This window comes from Mus musculus, chromosome 1 (assembly GCF_000001635.26).
Source record: "Mus musculus strain C57BL/6J chromosome 1, GRCm38.p6 C57BL/6J".
Taxonomy (NCBI): Eukaryota; Metazoa; Chordata; class Mammalia; order Rodentia; family Muridae; genus Mus; species Mus musculus.
This window is the reverse complement of record NC_000067.6, coordinates 116,423,140-116,445,941: the sequence shown is the minus strand read 5'-3', so window position 1 is coordinate 116,445,941 and position 22,802 is coordinate 116,423,140. Positions and strand designations below refer to the sequence as shown.

Below are 22,802 nucleotides of genomic sequence, written 5' to 3'. Positions count from 1 at the left end.
AAGAAAGGAAGTTGTTAAGAAAAAAATGAAACAAAAAACAAGCAAACCAACAAAAAACACAAAGTAACAAAAGAATAAAACAAATCAAAACAACAAAACAAAACATCTGAAAGTCAGGCCAGGGACTTGATTCAGTTGGTAGACTGCTTGCCTAGCATGCAAGAAGCCCTGAGTTCAATCCCCACCATCACTGAATAAATGCACATCAATAATCTCATCACTCAGCATGTGAGGTCAGGAGAATCAGAATTTAAAGGTCATCTTTGGCTACATAGGATGTTCAAGGCCAGCTTAGGATACATGAGACATGTTTCAAAGAAAAATTATCATGAGAGGGAGAGAGACTGAGAGAAATATAGCTTCCAAAGAAAGATGTTATGTCTACCACAGTGACAAAATTGCAACATATTCCCATTTGCGTATACAGTACAAGACTAGGAACTATAAGAGGAAAAGATGGGTGTTGGTGTTCAACTCCATGTCACGCACTGGTTAGCCATATTGACAATTGAATCATTTAAGTTTAAGCTATCCCATACATTATTCCATGTGTTTATAGTAAAGCTGACTGCACAGCATAGAAAACAGTTTGTGTTCACTTACTGCTGTCTTCTTAGCCTTCTCTTGAGTCTTCACCTACTGCTAAGAATCAGTAGGAGCATTATGCATTATCTGCTTTGTGCTCCTACAGTTTACAAATAAAATTCCATTTAGCAGATTTTCAAACGTAAGTTCAGACATGGGCTGTAATCTGACTCTCAGCTCTGAAAACATCTGGAGGGGGTCAGAAGAGGCCTCAATACACTCTGTCAATCGTTGAGCGGTTTGAAACTTTTGCACTGTTTTGTTCACATAGAAAACCCAGCTCTTCATTGATGTAATAGAGTATGTATGTTAAGACACAACAAGCAGAGCTAAATTCCATTAGCCTGTATGTGTGCAGTGCTGAGAATTCTAGGAGATCCCAGAAGATGCAGAGGCCCATTCTGGCTTTAGAAAACAGGCAATTATTGTCCAATCTTTGAACTCAAGGTCATTTCATAGCTGAATTGAGAGTGCAGAGAAATCCTTGAGTTCTGCAAAATGTACTAATGGAGGGAAAAGGAAAAGGAGGAGGAAGGAAAAAGGAGAGGAGGAGAAAATCTGAGGGCAAAAGCCACTAATCAATATTTTACTGTTTGTCTGCTGTTTTAATTGAGACTCATTCTTCCTTACCAACTTATGCTACAACTCTATTACATTTTAGTTTACAACAGCAATTCTGAATCTGAGCATCACGACCTCTTTAGGGGTAAACCAACCTTTCACAGTTTCACATAACATATAACCCGTATGTCAGATATTTGCATTACTATTCCTAACAGTAGCAAAATTACAGTTATGAAGTAGTACCAAATATAATTTTAAGGTACAACATGAAACATTAGGCAGACTGAGACTGCTAGTCTAGAAAGTAACTAGATCTGTATGTGTGCTTATCAATATGGATAGAATCAGTATATACAATTTGCTGTCTTAGACAAGAAGTATGTCAACAAGGAAACTAAAGTCATAAGTGGGGACTGGGAAGATGGGGCAGTCAGAAAAGTGCTTGCCTTGCCAGCATTAAGACCAGAGTTTAACTCTCAGAACCAATGAAAAACCTAGACTATTTGGTGCATGCCTAAAATATCAGTGAAGTAAGATGTGAGGTAGAGACAGGTAGATCTCTAGAAGCCCACAGGCCAGGTAGCCTAGTATACAGGATAAAGTCACAGGACAATGAGAAACATTGTTTTAAACAAGTTGGAGATGTCTAAGTGCTGTGCTCAGACCTCTATCTGCAGTGTAGAGTACATGATCACATGCACTCACATGTGCATCCACATACACAAACATGTACAACACACACACACACACACACACACACACACACACACACACACACACACACATACACGGAGTAGGAATCTGTAAGTTGAAAGGACAATAGAGTAATTGATGACATGAAAAATAATGAGCAGTGTAGAGGGTTAGAAAAGACATGATGGTTAGAAATACACCTTCCTTATCCTAACACAGGTATGGTGGTTTGAGTGACAATAGTTTACTTAAGCTTAAATTTGCATAGTCACTCCTCACCCTCTATTGTTGGAACTGTTTGGGAAGAATTAGGAGGTGTGATCTTTTCCAAGAAAGTATGTCACTTGAGATGGGATCTGAAGTTCCAAAAGTCAGTTAGCTCTCTCTGCCTCATGCTTATGCACTAAGATATAAGTTCCTGACTATTGCTTTGGCAGCATGTGTACCTTGCTGTTGCCATGTTTCCTACCATACTGCTCATGGACTCTAGCCCTCCACAATCATGGGCACAAATTAAGGATTTTATTGATCATGGCATCTTATCATGGCCATAAAAAAGTAACTAAGACACCTGGTTATCAGACTAGTAAACACATTTGTGAAGTTTACAGCATGAGTCTGAAAAAAAAAAAAAAAAGAACATTCCTGAGACACAAAAGTAGCCCCTTAGTCAGAAATAATGACAAAACTTTATTGTATCCAACTCTGATAAAAATGCAAGCCAAGAGGCCAAACCTCACATGGACTGTCTTCTCTGTTTCAATTTCCTTGAGTGAGTCTCCTTTAATCACAGGATAAATCAATGGTACATACAAGTTGATGACAAAAAAAGGCTCATTGTTTCTTTTCTGAGGTCTGTATGCAGGAAAAAAGGGAGGATTTATGGAGTCTAACACTTGGCTCTGTTTCTCTTCCTTTGCAGTCACTCCCCTTTGTGGATTTGAATGATTCTCCATATATCTTGTTAGTGTCATTTTTCTCCTTACAGAGGTGGTAAATGCAAAATCTATTGCACATTTTCTTGTGTGTGGCTTAGTCAACCAGTTTATGAATGGAGAAAGGGTGGTTCTGGTGATTTCTATGGTAAAAATGTCTTCTCAATGTAAAAACATAAAAAATTCAATGATTTTCTCCAGACAAGAAGCTCATGCCCCATCCAGATGATGACAGAGCATGATAACATAAAGCATTATGTACTACCTTAAACAGTGAAATCAAGTTGTATTTTTACCTGTCTGTATTTTATTTTTACAGCTTTAAGGATGTATGTACTAGCATAAAAGTTGGATAATTTTAAGAGGATATATATATATATATATATATATATATATATATATATATATAAACAAATACACTAGATAACACCTAAACACACACCTATATGCTTACTGTGTAAACATTTATTACAATGATCCAAAACATAAAATTTCACAGATGTTTTAAAACAATAAACAGGATGAGAAATGTTACCAAGTTTGTCTGAGAGGACCCCTAAATTTGTAAAAGAGTTCCACAGATTTACTCCAATGACCATAAAGCTAGAATAAAACGTTTGATAAAATTAAACTCATGGTGAAAAATAACACCATGTTTTAATTGTTTCCTAGTCATAAGTTACTAGGAATTATCCTTGAGTTAGAGAACAAAGCAATCTTGTAGGTACTTAGCATAAAATATGATCTATGATGTCTCCTACCTACAAACAACTGGCTATTCAACTGAAGTCGGAAATGGCCTCCCTCTGAGGCCTCCCTCATACTCTGTGGAAGGTTGTCCACCTGAAGTGAGGTCTCCTTGAGGTTTGTCTCAGCTCGGATGTAATGCCATTGATTGTCATTCAGAGGATAAGGAGACTGGACGAGGAGCTCGATGGGGCCGTTTCCAACATCAATGGCAAATGTGACCTCAGAAGGGGCTGCAGCCAAACAAGAAAGAAGGATGAAGGCCATTGTCAGTGTATTGCAGGTACAAACATATTCAGAATGTTTACTGAAAGGGAATATATCTCTCTGTCAACATACAGAGGGCATTTCTGAACTCCACTAGCCCTGATTCACCACCAGTAGTATCAAACTCTAAAGACTGAGAGTTTATGTGCTTAATGCCCTTCCCACTTCAGCTGTTCCTGATCGGTCAATACAGCAGGTACCTGGGGCATCCGGGCCTGTCTGAATCTCTGCTGAAGCTCTGGCTTTACTTGGTCTACCCAGGTTTTGCCTGTATCTTACTGTATCCATGGGATGCAATAATCATTTCTAACCTTCAGAGAGGAGACGCATACTGTTAGAATAACAGTACCATCTGCCATGATATTTAGTGAGGGTTTATCTAGATTGGGTTAAAGTGAGGTGAGAAGATGACCTAAATGTGAGTAATACCATTCTATAGGCTTGACTCCTGAAGTAAATATGAAAAGGAAAGTGTGTTCCGCAGTAGCATTTATCACCTTCTGTTCCCTGACACCATATGCAATGCAGCTTGCGACCTCAAGCTCTTATCATCATGCCTTCCCCATTGTGGTGAACTGTACCCTGAATCAATGAGTCAGAATAATAAACCCTTCTGTACTTAAGTTGTTCTTGTCAGGTATGTTGTTTCAACAATAAGACTGGTGACCAATAAAATATCAGAGGTAATGGTGGTAGTGGTGATGTTAATGGTACTGATGGTGGCAGTAATAGTTGCAGTGATAACAATCACAGGGACTATCTTGCTGGTTCTGGCAAAACAGGTAAAGATGGTAGTAGAGATGGTGCTGATGATAGCAGTAATAGTCTTTATGATAATAACACTGGTGGCAGTAGCCATATAGAGAGAGTTAGAAGTGATGTTATGTAAAGCACAAAGAATAGCTGTTCTCATTTCTACCATTAAAACAACTCAGAGAAAGGTGTAATGAAATTCAATTATCAGTACAAAAAAAAAAAACAAACCTCAGAAAAAAATCGGATCCCAAATAGTAATGCTATCTGTCTAAAAAGCCCTGGCTTCTTAATAAGTCACTTTCTCTGTCTCTGTCTCTGTCTCTGTCTCTGTCTCTGTCTCTGTCTCTGTCTCTGTCTCTGTCTCTGTCTCTCTCTCTCTCTTCCTCTTGGTATTTTGGAGACAGGGTTTCTCTGTATAGCCCTAGAAATCACTCTGTAGATCAGGCTGGCCTCGAACTCAGAAATCTGCCTATCTCTGCCTCCCAAGTGCTGGAATTAAAGTGTGTGTCACTAACTGCCCGTCAATAAGTCACTCTTGTCATTACCAGTAGGGCTGTGATAAACAGCCTAGTCCCTGGTCGAGCACAGGCTCGAACCCCCAGTGACCCTGCAGGGAATAACCCTTCAAGAAAGGGTAGATAGTTTGCCATGCTCCTGGACACCAGGCTCCTGGCACTGGGCCACAGCTCTCCATAGGTTTGGGGCCATCAGTCACATAAGAGCAACACCACAATCCCCTCCATAGGTAGAGGATGTTACCACAGATCATGTAGCCTATAGCCAGATCTCCATTTTAATGAGTTACCTAAAGGTCTGGAGGCTTAGCCAATAACCTCCCCTTCCCAGACACTCCTTCCTGCAAAAGGTATTTAACCTCGGACCCACCATGAGAAATTGAGGTATGGTTTTACTCATTGCCACTCTCTGCCACGACAATAAATGCCTTAAAACCATGGACTGCCTCTTTTCTTTGGGATCAGCCATGGGAAGCAATGGAGTAGGTATTCACCTAAAGAGCCATTCTAATCCTCCATAGGAGGCCTCTCAACATTCTCAGCCACTGCCTCCACCAAGCTAAGCCTCCTGCTGAACAAGCTAACAACTCTCCTCTCTCTGGACCCAGCTGGAGCTCTCCCTCCACTTTTCCCCTTAGGCCCTGGGCTAGATCCAGCCCCCAGACCCCCAAACTGTTCTCTGCTCTTCCACAGCTCCCAGGGTCACCTGAGTGCCCAAGAGTTGGAGAACCTGACTGTCCTGGCCTCTGCACAAGCTCAGAGACCCTTGAGACTGTTCTACCGGTCCCCAGGACCTCAGACTGTGCTCCCCCACCTCCAGAGCAATGTCCCACATAGTCCAACCCCCCACCCCCACCCCCGCCAGCGCTGGTGTGGGGTAAGCACAGTCAAACCTCCCACCCTACCTCCACCAGTAGTCTGAGAGCTGTGGCTGAGTGGATACAGGACACCCCATAACCCAAAAATTACCTAGTGTCATAAAAGGATTTTTTAAGCACAAGGAATGAGTGCAGTCAATTATCAACTGCAGCTGAGGAGAAGGTGGACCTGTCCTCAGGTCTGGCCTTGAACCATACCTCATTTCAGACCTGTTCTTCATAGCACTTTATGGTTTTACTTCTTTCGTTATCCTAGTACTGAAAGTGGATTTGTATTTGACTGCCACATCAGAGATCTCCAAGCTCAAATATTACCTGAGACCATGTCCCCCAAGTCTCTAAACCTTATCTGAAAATTACTCTTGTAAAGGAAACTCGACCATACAAGCTCCAAGAAACTGAAGACAGACAGTTTGCTGTCCTGTGATTTCTGGCCTTAAAGGTAAGCAATAAGTTGATGCCTACAAACAATAACAATAACAAACAAGGGGTTGACAGCATACACTATAGAGTCAATCTTTCCTGAAGAGGTTCTTATAGCATACTTCAGTTTTCTTATCTGCTAAGCAGAAATAAAAATATACTTAATAATGAGGTTATCTGCATGCTGATCTTGATGAAATTCTTTAAACTGTCACTGGAATAAAGTAGGCGCTTATAAGTGATTATTGTATCATTTTTATAACGTGATTTCCCAAGGCAGGTAAATGTATTTTTAGTTTACAAAGCCATGAATTGAAAGATTAGGATTGGAAGAAACAGACTGCACGATAAACAATGAAAAGAAAAACATGGGCGTCCTTGAGTCATTTTTATTTTTGACCTTTCTTTTTCTTTCTGTGTACACATATGTGTGGATCCCTGTGTGTTTGTGTGAGTAAGTGTGTATGTGTGTGTGCATGTGTGTGTAATACATATATTTGTGAGTGCATATGGAGGCTAGAGCTTAACCTCAGATGTTGTTACTCAGGTACCATCCACTTTATTTTATTGAAGTAGAGTCTCTCATTGTCCTGGGGCTTACAGATGAGAATAGACTGGTTGACCCAGCCAGGTCTAGGGGTTACTATGTCTCTTTCTCTCAATAGAGGTATTACAAGCATTTGCCACCACACGTGAGTTTTCAATGTGTACACTGATGGTTTAACTCAGGTCTTCATGCTTATAAAGGAATCACTTGAGAACTAAGCCATTACCCATGTCTTGTTTTCTGTTTTAATTGGTTTAAATATTATTTGTTTTAGGTGTATAAGTCATTTATTACAGCATGTCTGTTATTTACAAAAGCCAAAAGAGGGTGATAGATCTTCCTACAAATAGCATTATCATGTAGATGGCGGTAATCATCATGTTGGTGCTGGGAACTGAACACAGGTCCACTGTAAGTACAGCAAGTGCTGTTAGCTCCTGAACCATCTCTCTAGCCTCAGTTTCTATTTTTTTATCTAGTTCACTAGTTTCATTTTGAAAACCTGCTCATCTCAAAATCAAACATTTATTGAGAGATTCATATGTATATCTCTTTATGTATGCAGGGCAAAGATTCATGGGAATTTGGGGAAGTTATACTAAATATTTGGTTAAAATCCTCCCTAAATACGTAGTCCTAAAGGTGTTCTTTTCCCATCAGACAGCATACCATTGTAGGACAATTGCTGCTCTGCTCTGCCTACCCATTTTGCCATGAAATTGGGCTTCTTGTCTGTACTGATCTTGGCTATACCATGAATCCCCTGTACCATACGATTTGACTGTTGTCTGTCTCTCCAACTAGTCAGTAAACTGTAGAACAGTGGTTCTCAAACTGTGGGTTAAGTCCTTTTTGGAGTAGAGTGAACCTTTCACAGGGGTCACATATTAGTTTTCCTGCATATCAGATATTTACATTATGATTCATAACAGTAGCAGAATTACAGTTATAATGGAGCAACTAAAATAATTTTATGCTTGGGGTCATCATAAAATCAGTAAATGTATTAATGTGTCACAGCATTAGGGAGGTTGAAAACTATTGCTGCAGAGGAGTTTTCACTTCTTACAGAAGTAGCTACTAGCACTGTGATTAGGTATAGCAAACTCGGGGGCTTGCAATCTGTAGAGAAACATTTACCTACTACAAGCCCAATCCCAGCCCTGTGTTGGGAGATCTGGAAAAACCAAGACTGTACTCTTCAAAAGGGAAATGTGCTGTGGTTTTCTGTTTGTTTGTTTTTTGTTTGTCTGTCTTTTTGGTTTTTTTTTTTTTTTGTTTTTTTTTTCCTTTACCTGCTATCTATTTTTAAACCTCGGGACTAGGATCCTTCTAAAACCTTTTTAAATGATTTTATCACCATTTATATTTATTCCAGTAACTATCAAAGGCCAATAATATTTAAATTGTTCCTTCTGGACATGAAAGGTTATCAGTGAGCTAATAATAGCAGTAACGTTGATAGTTACTCAATGTATCACAGAAGTCAGACTCACTGAATTCAGTTGAGCCTCAGTACAAACATGTATTTCATTAGTGTGGGAACTGAGCCCAGGTATAAGCAGGTTGTGACATTATCTAGAAGAACTAAGATTTAAATACAGGTAAAATGTTCTAGAGCTTATATTTTTAACCCATGCCTCCAATGTCAAATCTCATATAGTTTACGTATATAGCCATCATGGCTAAATATATAATAGAGATACTGGATACATAATAAGATCATCATAAGATATATGACCAAATAAATGGTAACAAATGCCTACATGGCAAGCCACGATGGCAATCACATATTCTCATAGGACTGGACCGGAAATCAGGCCCCAGTCACACTAACACACTATCATTAACTTTTTAATGTAAGTGTCTCACAGGGACATTTTCTCATGATTTGCTCCATTATTATTCAATGGGACTTTGGATGGTATCCACTAAGCTAGACCTAGTTCACAGGGTGTTCAGAAATGAATGAAAAAAATTGAGTTTGCTACTCTCTTTTGAGAAGATTGTCAAAGAAAGTCTGTAGATACTTCAGTGAAATGACTGTCAAGCATTTTATGGTGAAGAGAAAGAAGTCTAGGGAAGGCCCTTGCAATGTTCTTCCTTTCCTCTACACTAGGAGTGTATCACTTCCCCAGAAGGAATCCTTCAGCACTCATTCTCTACTGTTCTTCTCACTGTTAATCTCAAGGCTTCATAAAGAGGCTTTTATTTTTCACTGTCAACTTCTAGCCTAGGGCATCGATGAGGACAACTGTGTGCTGATAAACTTATTGTCCAATGCACAGCTGAAGAAGACAGTGTATGATTTACGTATGAAAAGACTCCATTTAAGAGATGAGGTTGCAAGATCAATATGACCAGTTAACTTCTCTGTTCTACAAACTCATTTGTCGAATAAGACACGTGAATTCAATAAAACATTGCTTGACTTCTTCAGAGACATGGTCTAGTGATAAGCCAATATCTCCTTTGATTCTTGTATTTCACAAACACTGTCTGATACAATATTACTGGAAATCCCTGAAGAACCCAGACCTCAGATCTGGAAGGAAACAATTTTGTCTTATTTGACCTAAAATTCTCGACTTTAGTGATAACAGCAAGGAAAGGAAATTGTTGAAGGAGTAGAGAAACTGTGTTGATCCCATGTCTAGTCACTTCTGATCCTTGTTCCTGTGGATGGCTGTATACCCTTCATACTCATTGTGACGATTAATCTAAATAATCAGTCACCAGTACAGTGAGATTTAATTATTAGTAATTTTAACTTTTATGCTGCTCTGAATTTTTTAATATCTTACCTCCAAATTATCATCTTGGTAATATTTTTAGTAAGACACATGAACTATCAGATAGAAACCCATTGTCACTTTGGCATGATCTAATGTCTCCATGCTGACAAATGGGCATGTTCATGAAAGGTTTCAAGATTAGGTTAGCAGAGTTTAGAAGATCTTCTCTAAATATAGGCTATTTCGTTTCTTAGGGTTTGGGATATCTTCAGCTAAATAAAAAACAGAAAATAGACTGAGTACCAGCATTCACTTCTCTCTATGTCCTGATTACAGATGCAGTGGAACTGACAATTTGTCTTAAATTCTTGGCACCATGAATGACAGCCTTCTCTGTCATTAAGTGCTGTATACTCAAGCTCTGAGCCTAAAGGAACCCTTTGTTTCTTAAGTTGTTTCTCTTAGGTATTTTTTCTACAACAACAAGAAAAAAATAGCTAATCAGATTACCTTCCTCGTCTGCATGTTGGACCATGACTTGTGCTGCAATAATCACAGTGATGACCAGAGATAATGCTGTTTGATTATGAAAAGAACTCAGTATAGTATGAAACCAGAACAGTCACCAATACAGTGAGATTTAATTATTAGTTATTTTAACTTTTATGGTACTGTGAATTTTTGAATATCTTATCTTCAAAATAACATCTTGGTAATATATTTAGTAAGACATATGAGCTATCAAATAGAAATCAATCACTTCAAAACATGTTTGTTATATTTAACTATGTAAATACAATGTATATATATATAAACATATATATATATATATATATATATATGTGTGTGTGTTCATACATAACTGCAATTATTTTCTACTGAGAAATGTGGCAAAATTCTGACTTCATTTTTATTTAAATCACACTGAGATGGGTTTCAGAGACTACTTGATAATATTATTCTGTACAGCAATCTACAATGTGCAGGTGAATTTTAATATTATTAAAAACATTAGCATTTTCTCCTTTAACCATGTGAATTCCTGCCCCTCCATACCCTTGAGGATCATTGGCTGGACCTGTCCACAAGGGCAAATGGAGCAGGCAAAGCTGATGTGGAGTTCAGAAGCTCTGCAAGTAGTTATCAAAATGGTAACACTACTGGACCAGCTGCAGAGAAGCAGATCAATTTTATTCAGGGTGAATGATACTTGTATAAAACTTTGGGCCTGTAATTTCCTAAAGACTAAATGACAATCTGCAGGTAGGGGTGTGGCATCTGGGATCCCCCAGGAAAAGAAGAGGAAACCTAACTGACAAAGGGAGTCGACCATTTGCACCAAGCTCAGGGCTTTCTGGTAAGATCAAACCTTGGCCTTAGCTTCAGGGTTGCCCAACATGTTCTCAGGATTTAACTTTGGTCATCAGGATTGGTGTCAAGTGACTTTATAAACTGAGACATCTTCTTAGCCCAGGATACACACACACACAAACACAGACACACACACAGACACACACACAGACACACACACACACACACACACATACACACACACACAGGTATATACATATGTGTGTATGTGTATGTGTATATTTATTATACATTTCAACACAAACAGTAGAAGTTGGTGCTTCAGAAGATAATATTTGATTCCTTACCATGATCCATTTCTTACAATACCCAGAGCTGGGGTAGGAAAGTATTTCTTTATACTCCTTTCTAAGGTCTTACTAGGATCTAGTGACTTTCTCTGGTAGGTGTGGCATTGACATAAATCATGTATGTTTTTCCTTCCATAGTTGTAGTCACTGATATGGTAGTGCTCAGTTGAGCTCCATGTCAGGAGGATGCTTGGCATAGCAGCTGGAGAAGGAATTTAACTTCAGGAAGAAAGCTAGTTGTAGGCTAAAGGAGATGTTCAGAGTCTGAGAAGAAGGAGAAAATTTGTTCCATGTCACTTTATGGAAGAATTTATCCAGAGGCCAAGTGAGCCCCATGTCTGAACACAATAATGTAACCACAATCAGTGAATTCTCATCCTTGTGTGTACCAGTTAAAATAAGCTCTTTAGTGGTTATAGCCCAATACATCACATTGACAACTGAGAGCTATCAATTATGTGATGCATAAGTAAATAATGAATACATAAAAAGTGTACTAAGTGGTATTTGAGGGACCAGAAGTTTACATATACATTAGGTTCGACAATCCGGGCTATTTTGATGATATCATGCTGGCACTCATAGGTAGGTTGCTTAATCAGTAAAGTATTTGCCTCCATAAAATACATACAAAATGGCCAGGCATGGGGCACACCTTTACAGTCCCAGCACTGGGGAGGTAGACACAGGAGGATCTCTGAAGCACACTTACAGCCAGGCTGGCTTGGCTGATGAGAGATTCTGACTCACAGAAGGTAGGTTGCATTTCTAAGAATGGTACAAAACATAAACATTTGGCTTGCACACACACACACACACACACACACATACACACACACACACACACTAAAATCAAGTGGAAAGGGAGAAAGAGACAGAGACAGCAAGACAGAGAGACTTGTCCCTATTAGGTCATGCCAAACTATCTATTTCTCTCTTCATAGCCAATGTGAGTTTATTATGCAAGTACTAACCCCCCTACCCCAACCCAATAAGGGACACATTGACTCAAACCTGAGGACACAGCAGCTGTTTTCTTTTTCATAGAATTCAAACACCAAACTCAAGGTAATGAAATTGAGATGCTTTAGTTGGAAGTCACCCAGAGTGAAGGGAATCGGAAGTCTTCTGTAAACCTTGTCTCTAACAATTTAGATATATTGAGCTTGGAACGTGTTTTTGGATAACTAAGAAGAGTACTTTGGAGATGGGACTATATCTATTCTGACTCACTAAACTGTTAAAGGTCAATTCCTTTCCAAAAAACTGGTGTGCAGGATTTCTTGCTATGAGCTCTTTAGCATAAACAGTACATCTTTAAGGGAGGGATCTGGGTAGGAGAGGGGAGGGCAAGGGGATTAGGCAGGCAGGATTAGATGTGAGAGAAGATATGAGGGGAGCTCAGATGGCCAGAACAATGAATGGAAATACTCAGCTTCAGAGGGTGGGAACAGGGTAGAGGATCTTCTAGAAAATCTCAGAGACCAAGGATGTGAGAGGCTTACAGGATTCAATGAGGATGACCTTAGCCAAAATGCCAAACAGTGGAGAGATAGAACATTAAGAGACCACCTGTAGTGGCCCCTAATGATGGGATGGGGTCATCAACTTACGTTCAAAAAATTTGACCTAGAATTTTTCCTGTATAAAAGAATTGCAAGGACAAAAATGGAACAGAGGTTGAAGGAAAGGCTATCCAGTAACTGGCCCACCTTGTGATCCATCCCATGGGTGTGTACCAGACCCTGACACTATTACTGATGCCATGTTATGCTCGCAGACAGGATCCTAGCATGACTGTCCTCTGTGAGGCTCTACCATCAGCTGACTGTGACAGATGCCGATATGTCCAACCAACCGTTGGCTGAGATCTGGACTCCTGTGGAAGAGTTAGGGGAAGTATTAAAGGAGCTAAAGGGGATAGCAACTCCATAGAAAGACCAATAGTATTAATAAGATGGACTACTGGGAGCTACCAGAGACTAAGCCACCAACCAAAGAGCACACATGGGCTGGTCCATGGCCTCCAGCACGTATGTAGCAGAGAACTGCCTTATCAGGCCTCAGTGTGAAAGGATGTATTTAATCCTGTAGAGACTTGATACCTCTGGAAAAGGGGCTTTGTGTGGTGGGGTAGGGGGTGAGGTAGAGTTGGATGGGTTGAGGAGGGAGTGCAGGAGCACCCTCTCAGAGGCACAAGGGAAGGGGAAGTGGGCAATGAACTCTTGGAGTGGGGACCAGGAAGTGTGGCAACATTTGGAATTTAAATAAATAAAAACATTTTTTTTTAAAAAAGTCTATCTGCTTCAATGCATAATGGGATTGTGTCAACATCTAACACATGTGTGTGTTTTGACATCTTGTTTGAGCTTTTTTCCGCTACAGTAGTAGTAACAGCAATAATATTAGTTATTTTATCAACCATAAGGCCTTATAGTTTTCTGATTTTATGTTTATATATTTATTATCGTTGACTGACAAAGAGTGAATTCTGAGTCTTATGTGTGCCAGTTCTTTACTCTACTACTGAACTACATCCCCAGACTTAGGTCTTACACTTAAAAAATTGAATACCAATTATTTGTGCTTAGTAAGTAATATTTGACAGTATGATGATAGTAAACACTAAACAATTATGTGATAGTTTTTTGTTCCTTAAATTTAGTACTAATTTGAATTTTAAAGAGTGTACAGAACACAAAGAACAGTGCACTGCCACACAGAACAAATTATACACTGATCTGTAATTAACATTCAATCGTTGTTCATTAACTTGTGATAATAGAGCATAATGTTGACTATGGGTTTAGTGAATGAAAAGACTGCAGGGCTTGATTTTTTTACTATGTATACATTAAAGTTATTATGTTCACATTAAGGAATGGTTAGCATTTACCATGCTTTTCAGAGCCTGATCAAGTTAGGTATAAAAGATTTTTATTTTACACCAATATCACAACAACTTCCTCCATTAATGTATCTGGAGACCTTGGACTATATAAAAAAGTAAAATGTAACACAGAGACACTTTCTTTCCTGTGCATAGTCTGAAACTACAAAGGAAACACTTAGCTGCTGACCCATCTGCTGTAAACTCTCACAAAGCCTTTCACCATTACCTCCTACAAATGGACTTGTCTCCTTTTGTTCTTCTCTCAAATTCCCCATATCTGTGGTTAAAATGTTTGCTTAGCTTTCAAGGGTATCTCATGCAGCTACATCAGTGTGATCTGGTTGATGACTATTGGAAAACATCCATGCAGACAAAGGTATAGGGATGCCAAAGGACAAGCTCAAGCAGCTGTGGTGAAAGCAGAGGCAGAGCCGAGTGGGTACAGAGAATGAAGAGCATTCAGTGTAAAGAACTGAAAAGCAACAGGAGTGGAAAGTATGTTTAACATTACATCTGTTTACTTACCTGTGTGTATGTGTGTGTGTGTGCATTCTTGGATATGCTGGCACACATATGTACAGAGGTGCTCATTCATGTGTGTGCACATTCATGGAGACTCTAGAGGATAACAGTGGTGTCATACCCCAGGATGACTCCCAACCGCATATTATGAGGCAGTTCCCCCCACCCCACACACACTGGCTTAAAAGGACTCTCTTTATCTCCCCAAAACTAGGGTTATCATCACCTACAACTACATCACATCTGCCTTTTTATTTTTCACATGAGCTGTGAAAAGTTCAGGTTATCTTGCTTGTAGAGTAAGTGCTTCACTGTCTGAGCTCTCTCTCAAACCCTCTATACTTGCTTATTGTTTTATAATTACCCGTCACTGGTAAGTGTAGGGAAGGTTAGTGACATACCACCCATAGCCAAAGGAACACATACATACATGGACACACACACCTGAAAGTCCCTATTAATTTTTAACAAAGTGAAAGTGACCCTTAAATGAATACATTTTGTGACTTAACATTTAGTAAATATTATATCCTGGAGAACAGTTAATCTGAGTAATGCACTTACTCCACTGGCCCCATGAAAAATCAGGTGAATGTGATTGCTTTTAAGAGTAAGAAAGCAGTGTTTCCCTGCCATCGGTATAGTTTTCCACTACACTCTGTAATCTGAATGTATGTAAACATAGGTGTCAGCACTAGGGTCAAAAGAACTCAAGTCATTGCAAAATCTTGGTAACTTTGTTCAATTTCTACCAAATGGGAGAGAAATCTGTGATGTATTCTGCATTAATATATTTGGAGAGGATTTTTGGTTACTCAAACATTTTGGAGACTCTTAAAGTGTTTAAAGTCTATTATAAAAAAAAAATGTGCTTTACCGAACTTGTCCTTCTGTTGAAAAATCTTCCCAAGGCTTTTGAATATCTGTGAGTTTTTGTGTGAAAAAAGATCTTATTGAAAATGAATAAAATTAAAAAAAAATCTCCTAGGTGTATGGAAGGTAAATAACATAATGCAATTTGTAGTCTAATTTGAACATGAACAAGTATAGACCATCAACTTTAGTGAAGTCATTGATATCTTTGCAGAAATACAAACCTATTGATAGACTTTAAAAGTTATTGTTACTGACACAGATTAAAACATTATTGTTACATTTTCATAAAACTGAATTCATCATTGTAATTTTTTTCCTTTTGGTACTTTCATGTATTTTTGTTAGCATGCTGACATTCAGTATCTCAAAGTAGAAAGTCTTCCCATCCATATTTTAGTCCTCACTGCGCTTCATGATCATTATTTCACAGATGTCACAGATAGGGGCAAGGCTCTTACAAAGGTACAACTTATGCATCTAAACCAGCACACATACTGCTTCTACAGAAAGAGGTGGAGAATGGCATGAATTGCTGCTGACTAGTTATACTCTTCCTTGGTGGGAGATAAGAAAGTGTGTGCATGCATGTGTGTGTGTGAATTTGTGTACTTGTGTATGTGTGCATAAATGTGGCTACGTATGAGTATATGTGGATGTATGAATGTGAGTGTGTGTGTGTGTGTGTGTGTGTGTGTGTGTGTGTGTGTGTGTGTTACTTGATAATGCCTGCTAGAGGTCAATGTCCAAATTCCTCCTCAATTATCCTGTACTTCATTTTTTTTTTTTTTGAACAGAGTCTCTATCTGAACCTGGAACTCACCAATCCTGCTAGATGAGCAGCAGTGCTCTGCTTGTCTGTGCCTCCTCTGTTATGGGCATTCCTAGCTATGTTACATGGGTTCTGAGGAACTGAACGCAGGTCCTCATGCTTACATGAAAGTCCTTTACTGGTTGAACTAGCTTCAGAGCTCATAAAATATGGATTTCTGAAGCATGGTTATAACAGTAAAGTAGATCCTGAATATGAAGGGAATGGTGAATAGTAGTTGTCCCTTCTTCCCATAGAGCATAATGTTAGGGTGTGGCAACTTAAAGTGACATCTAAGAAATAGCTTAAGAAAGAACGACTTAATAAAGAATGAAGCCTGAAAAAGATATGCACATGCAAGGCTACTTTTGCAGTATACATATCCTGTTGAAACAATGAAAGGCCGACAGAGCATAATAAATCATAACACATTACCATGGATTTGACAGCTTCAGTGATAATTTTCCTGATAACCAGTGATATTAGCTTGACACTGAAAACCTGTACTGATGGCTGGTGGCGCAGATAAAGTAGAACCCTGTACTGTGAACCACTGACATTGAACTCATAAAGGACGGCACTTACAGCTCATTTCAAGTCGGAAGAAGTCTTTAATGCCAAGGTTTTCTAGAAAAACTCCAGATAAAGCGGTGGTTTTGAAAAAGAAAGAAATGTCAGCGCTGAATTCCGTATGGAAGGTGGGAAAGTGGAGGTAAGACGCTTCCGTAGAAAATGAGACGGCATTCCAGAAGTGCCCTGTAAAGCAGAGGACCCTTAGACATGTCTGGTTTGGTTTTAATGGGGTCTGAAAAAGCAAAGGGATTGTGGGTAATTTGTGTGACTAGGAGGACACTGAAGGAAAAAGGGATAAGGGGACCAAAATATCTTGTGTTTCTGCAATTCAGAGAATGGGGGAGGGGAGGGGTGTTGTACTCACTGTCACCATAGCAACGCAAAGGCCCAATTCTCCAAGCAGCTTCTGAGTTTGTTCGGTTGGTATCCATGATAATTATCTGAGTTACAGGCAAGTGATCTTTGAAGGAAAACAAGCCAGTATCATTTGCCCTGCAAAACATAAAATTTCAGGGTGGAGGGGAAGAAGGTTAAAATGTAGATTATCCAGAGATTCTCTGCTAAGATGCCTCTTTTGCAAAGAGACATGGATTGGATGCAGTTTGGCTAGGGTTGGAAAGAGCATAACAGAGGTCTTTTATTTTTGGCCTGTGTGAATAGTTGGAATACCAATTACAGAACCCATGACCTGTATCCAAACACCAGTAGATTTTTTATCTTCCGTAAATGTGCTTTCAGGAACACAGGTAGTTAACAAATATCACAGTACTGATTATGATCTAGAGGAACGAAGTGTTCATTGCAGCATTAATGTGACATTAAACATCACTTCATTTCCCTATAAAAGAAGATCTTACATCTGAGGACTGAGCCTGAAAACAGGCATCATAAATGCCTTTCAAAATTCACTTAGAAGACTTGGCTGAACAACCTGCCATCAGGTTTTAATCAGATTTAAATGTTCCTTATCACCCTTTTAGTTGTGTTAAAAGGAATCTCCATAGTTAATTGGTTGCTTTGTGCTTTGTTCTTTACAAAGATCTTGCTGGTTAATGTCTCTGACTTTGTCCTTGTTAATTATGAAAATAAGGAATTAACTAGATTTCTTTTGATAGGAAAAAGAAAAGAATAGAGAAAGTCAGTGTTTCTCCTCTTTTAAAGCTGTCTTTGAAATCAAGGTAAAGATGGAACCACTTGTCAGAGCACAAAATTCAGAATTAAAAACCTGGTATTGTTGTGTAGATACCTCTGTCAATCCAGCATGCTTGGAGTGTGAGCACTGAGACCTGAATCTGGATCTTGTGACCATACACAAAATAAACCTGCCCTATACCACTCACTTTTTATCAGAGGCTTCGGTAAGTGGAGACAGGCAAATCTCCAGCCAACAGCACTGAATTGATGAGCTCCAGGACAATAAGAAGCCCTGTCTCAAAATATGAGATGTACTTTACAATATCTGAGGAATAACACAGAAGCTAACTCTTGAATTAAATATTATAAAAAATAAATCCTGCTGGCAGGTTCGCTACCTGCCAAAATGGTTTGTATTCCTGAATAAAACACACACACACACACACACACACACACACACACACACACACACAGAGTCATTCTATTATAATATGCTTTAGGCAGCACACTGGATATTATACATGTGTATCATACCTTACAATTTACATAATTGTTATAATTATGATAAATGTATATCTGAAAGAAAATTCTTTTTTTTTAATTGGAATAAAAGTTGGAACTGCCTAACCTACACTACCTCCCACCAATAATTACATGTTACTACTTACTAAATTCTAAATTCTTACTAAATTCTGTGTTCTATCTTGGCTGCTCTGAACCCAGAAATCTGCCCAACTGGGTTGGTCCCAAGGCCAGTAAATTCTTAAAAAACCTGCCTCTGTCTGTCCTCAGCTATTAGTTGTTGGCATCTTTTATTTACCAATCAAAACCAACTGGGGGCAGGTTCCCAGAAGCTATGTGCAGACACTCATGTAAGCAGTTTTTTTGGGGGAATATAATTAGCTTTCATAATACATGCAGCCACATTTCCTACTTTTTGTCTAATAAGAAAAAAAGACTCCTTTCTTTCAGATATATATTGAACATAATTATAACAATTATATAAACACTTATAGCATCCAGTCCATCATACTTGGTAATTGAGAAAAATATTTTATCATCTATCTTTACTTAAAGACTTTACAACTCTATACCTGTAATATGTTTAATTTAACTTGTAGTACCGTCTGAAAACCATCCTTTCAAATCTAGAACATTGGTTTATTGATAAATAACTGAAGTTCAGTTATAAGACTATAACTAGTCTTCAACTCCATCAGAAACCAGAGAAGGAATTAAATATTACCTCAATATGTAGGAAGCACAAAGACATAGCTTGCAAAGCTTATACAATTTATAGAGACAGCTGACTGACTGGACAGTTCTCAATATTCCTCATAACATTAGAACATCTCTCTTTAGTCTTCTGGCCCAGAACCATCTGACAGACCTTAAATGAAGCAGGAATTATGAAGGGCTAGCTTATCCTTTCTTGGCAGAGCTTAGCAGTTTACTATCCTGCATCTGTGTGTCCTTTTTTGGGACAGTAATTTTCTGCAGAATGAAATTAGGGTATTTCTTACCCAGTGGCAGCCTTGCCACAAATGAAGTGACTCCAATTGGAGGTAATGATGCTCAACCTCTTTGAAGTAGGATGGTGGTACTGTCAGAAACAGGCATGTCTCCTAAGCAAAAGATCTATTAATAATCAAAGGATTTTTAATGCCATATTCTGTGGATCTCTGATGCTTTTGAAGACTACCTATCTATATATAGTATACCTGAACTGTTAGCCCTTGACGACTCTTAGCTATCTACTATTTGAATAATACTGAAAACACTTTATTGTAATTAAATCAGAAATTAATATTACCATGAGCTTACTATCTGACCTTAAACTTGCAGGACTTAATCATCCTAAAGAGTTTATAATAACAACTATTAGAAGGACTTGGTCTAAGCCTTGAATTTTTAATTGAGTTGCATAGGCACAATGCCTATCTAAGAGTAACAAGATTAATTTTAAACTTTGCATCAATATGCAAATATTTATACCAATGAAAACCTTAAACCTTAAATCAGTATTTAAATTCTTTACCAATGTAAGAAAACATAACTTTAATTCTACATAAAAATGTAAATATTTCTACCAATATAAGATTATGGCTATAAAATGTTTTGTTTAAGCGTAAACGTATTAATCTATCCTCATATATCTAGTTTCTTATAGTATTACTCTACTCTTTATATAACTTAAACAGTTACTGATGTTTCTCCTTTCTATCCTTAAGACCTTTAAAATATATTTTAATAAAATATAGCTGCTCGTATTATGAAGGCTGATTATGTTCCCCCCTAAAACTGCTTACATGATTGTCTGCACATTGCTTCTGGGAACCTTCCCCCAGTTGGTTCTGGGTGATAAATAAAAGATGCCAACCACTAAGAGCTGGGTAGGACAGACAGAGTCAGGTCATTTAGAATTTAACTGCCTTGGGACCAGGAGGAGAAAGGAGATCTGCCATGCTAGGAGTGTGGAAAAGAGGAGAGATGCCATGCATGAGAAGAGTTCAGGGCAGACAGGCATGGCTGCAGTGTGAAGGAGTGGGGAGAGCAAGGCCTACAGTGCAGCCCAGTTGGACAGCCCTTTGGGTCCAGAGCAGCCAAGATGGAACACAGATGTTAATAAGTAGTAACTTGGAATTATCAGTAGGAGGTACTGGAAGTTAGGCAGTGGCCCAGCTACTGTGCTGTCTCAGGTATCTTACAATATAAATGCTGAGTGTGTGACTTTTATTCAAAAACACAAACCATTGAAATGGGTAGGGAGCCTGCTGATGGGATTTATTTATTAAATATTTAATTCTACAGCTGACTTCTGGCTTCCACATGCACACAGATACATGTTCATATGTATGCAGATATGTGTTCAAATGTACCTGCACACACAAATAAAAATGTGCATACTTATAATCCATACAAACATCATGAAGAACTAGAAGTAGTGTAGTAATACTATGTACTTAGTGTTATCCAAGTATATAGTATACGAATGACATTTTCAAAAAAAATAAATAAATGCTTTAAAATTCACAATACAAATTTAATTAAAATAAGTGAATTACCACTGACTATGTACATACTTCCAGACAGGAATATGCTATGGACAAATCTAACACAATGTACCTATATGATATATGCAAATCACTGTGTCCATTTGCAAATGTTGAAACTGTCTTGGAAGTACTGAGGAATTTCCTAGGATCATGGAATAGAAAGGGCAGGGAGTAAGTCACTGTTTTGCTTTCCCAAGTATCTGTTGCATGTGTTTGAGACAGTTCCTAGCTGTGTAGTGTGATGAGTGATACCCTTTCTGAGACACTTGGTATGTTGGGTACACATATGAATAGCAGCTTGCAGAGGACTAAATAATGTTTTCATCTGCTGTGACCAGTGTCTGGATTAAATGCCCAAAACTAGTCTACCAGACATTTTAGTTTTCCTCTTTGTCCCTGAACTACTCTGTGGTTGCTGGCAAGACAGTTTATTCATAGGTATCCAGCTATGATCCTGGATTGGAGAGTTGTTGCCACATGTGCAATATTAAATCTTCAGATTTAGAACAGAGCTCATGAAAATTGGAGAAACATGCTTAATAATTTATATTATAAATAAATGAAATATCCACTTGAACCCTACCCCTACAGCCCTATTCAAAATACAAAGAAATACTCAAGGTAATATCTGCAATTTGAGTGCTTGTGTTTAGAATCCATTCAAATAATAAGACTTTGTTTCAACTAAAAACCACATCTATGCATGTTTCATACCCACAGAGAATAAATTTGCCTTTTTGTTCAAATGTACTCATGAGTAGATCTTTTATTAGATGTTTGCTTTATTTACATTGCAAATTTTATTCCCTTTCCTCATTTCTTCTTCAACCCCAACCCCACCCTACCCCCCTCCCCTGGCTCACTCCTGCTTCCCTGTCCTGGCATTCTCCTACACTGGGGCATGGAGCCTTCGTAAGACCAAGGGCCTCTCCTCCCATTGATGTCCCACAAGGCCATCCTCGGCTACATATGTAGCTGGAGAAATGGGTCTCTATTTAGTTAGTTAGTTTGGTCCCTGGGAGCTCTGGGGTACTGGTTGGTTCATATTGTTGTTCTTCCTATGGGATTGCAAACCCCTTCAGCTCCTTGTGTCCTTTCTCTAGTTCCTCTATTGGGGACCCTGTGCACAGTTCAATAAATGGGTGTGAGCCTCCCCTTCTGTATTTGTCAGGCACTGGCAGAGCCTCTCAGGAGAGAGCGATATCAGGCTCCTGTCAGTAAGTGCTTGTTGGCATCCACAATAGTGTCTGAGTTTGGTAACTGTATATGGGATGGATTCCCAGGTGGGACAGTCACTGGATGGCCTGTCCTTCTGTCACAAGTAGATATTTTAAAGCAGAGTTTAAAAACCTGCAGTGAAGGAAAGACAGAATCTAGACTGTGAAGAAACCTGAGATGCTATGTTTTGCTACCTTTTCCCATATTTATTACACACTCACACACACACAGGCTAAGTATAAAAAAATTCTTCCAAAGGACATCAAAATTTTTATTTTTATTTTGATGATTAACTCACATTATCAGCAATGGTTTTTATATGGAAACTTTAAGCAATAAAAATAATTCAGTTTACCTTTCCAGGTAATAATGTTTTCCACAGTGATCTGGGTTTTCTAGTAATAGTTAACAATTAA

The 22,802-nt window shown here is 38.6% G+C and overlaps 1 protein-coding gene across 4 annotated transcripts in view; it reads right to left on the bottom strand.

Moving 5' to 3' along the window:
• The window catches only part of Cntnap5a (contactin associated protein-like 5A), a 902,587-nt gene that overhangs the window by 141,382 nt on the left and 738,403 nt on the right, over positions 1-22,802 (bottom strand). For 3 of the 4 annotated variants that reach the window (NM_001371013.1, NM_001077425.2, XM_006529774.3), the window contains 3 exons: positions 17,343-17,470; positions 16,991-17,161; positions 3,539-3,757 (listed from right to left, as the gene is read on the bottom strand). In NM_001371013.1, the coding sequence (NP_001357942.1) occupies positions 3,539-3,757; positions 16,991-17,161; positions 17,343-17,470 (518 nt within the window). The remainder of the gene's footprint in view (positions 1-3,538; positions 3,758-16,990; positions 17,162-17,342; positions 17,471-22,802) is intronic. The other variant, XM_006529775.4, reaches the window with a different exon arrangement.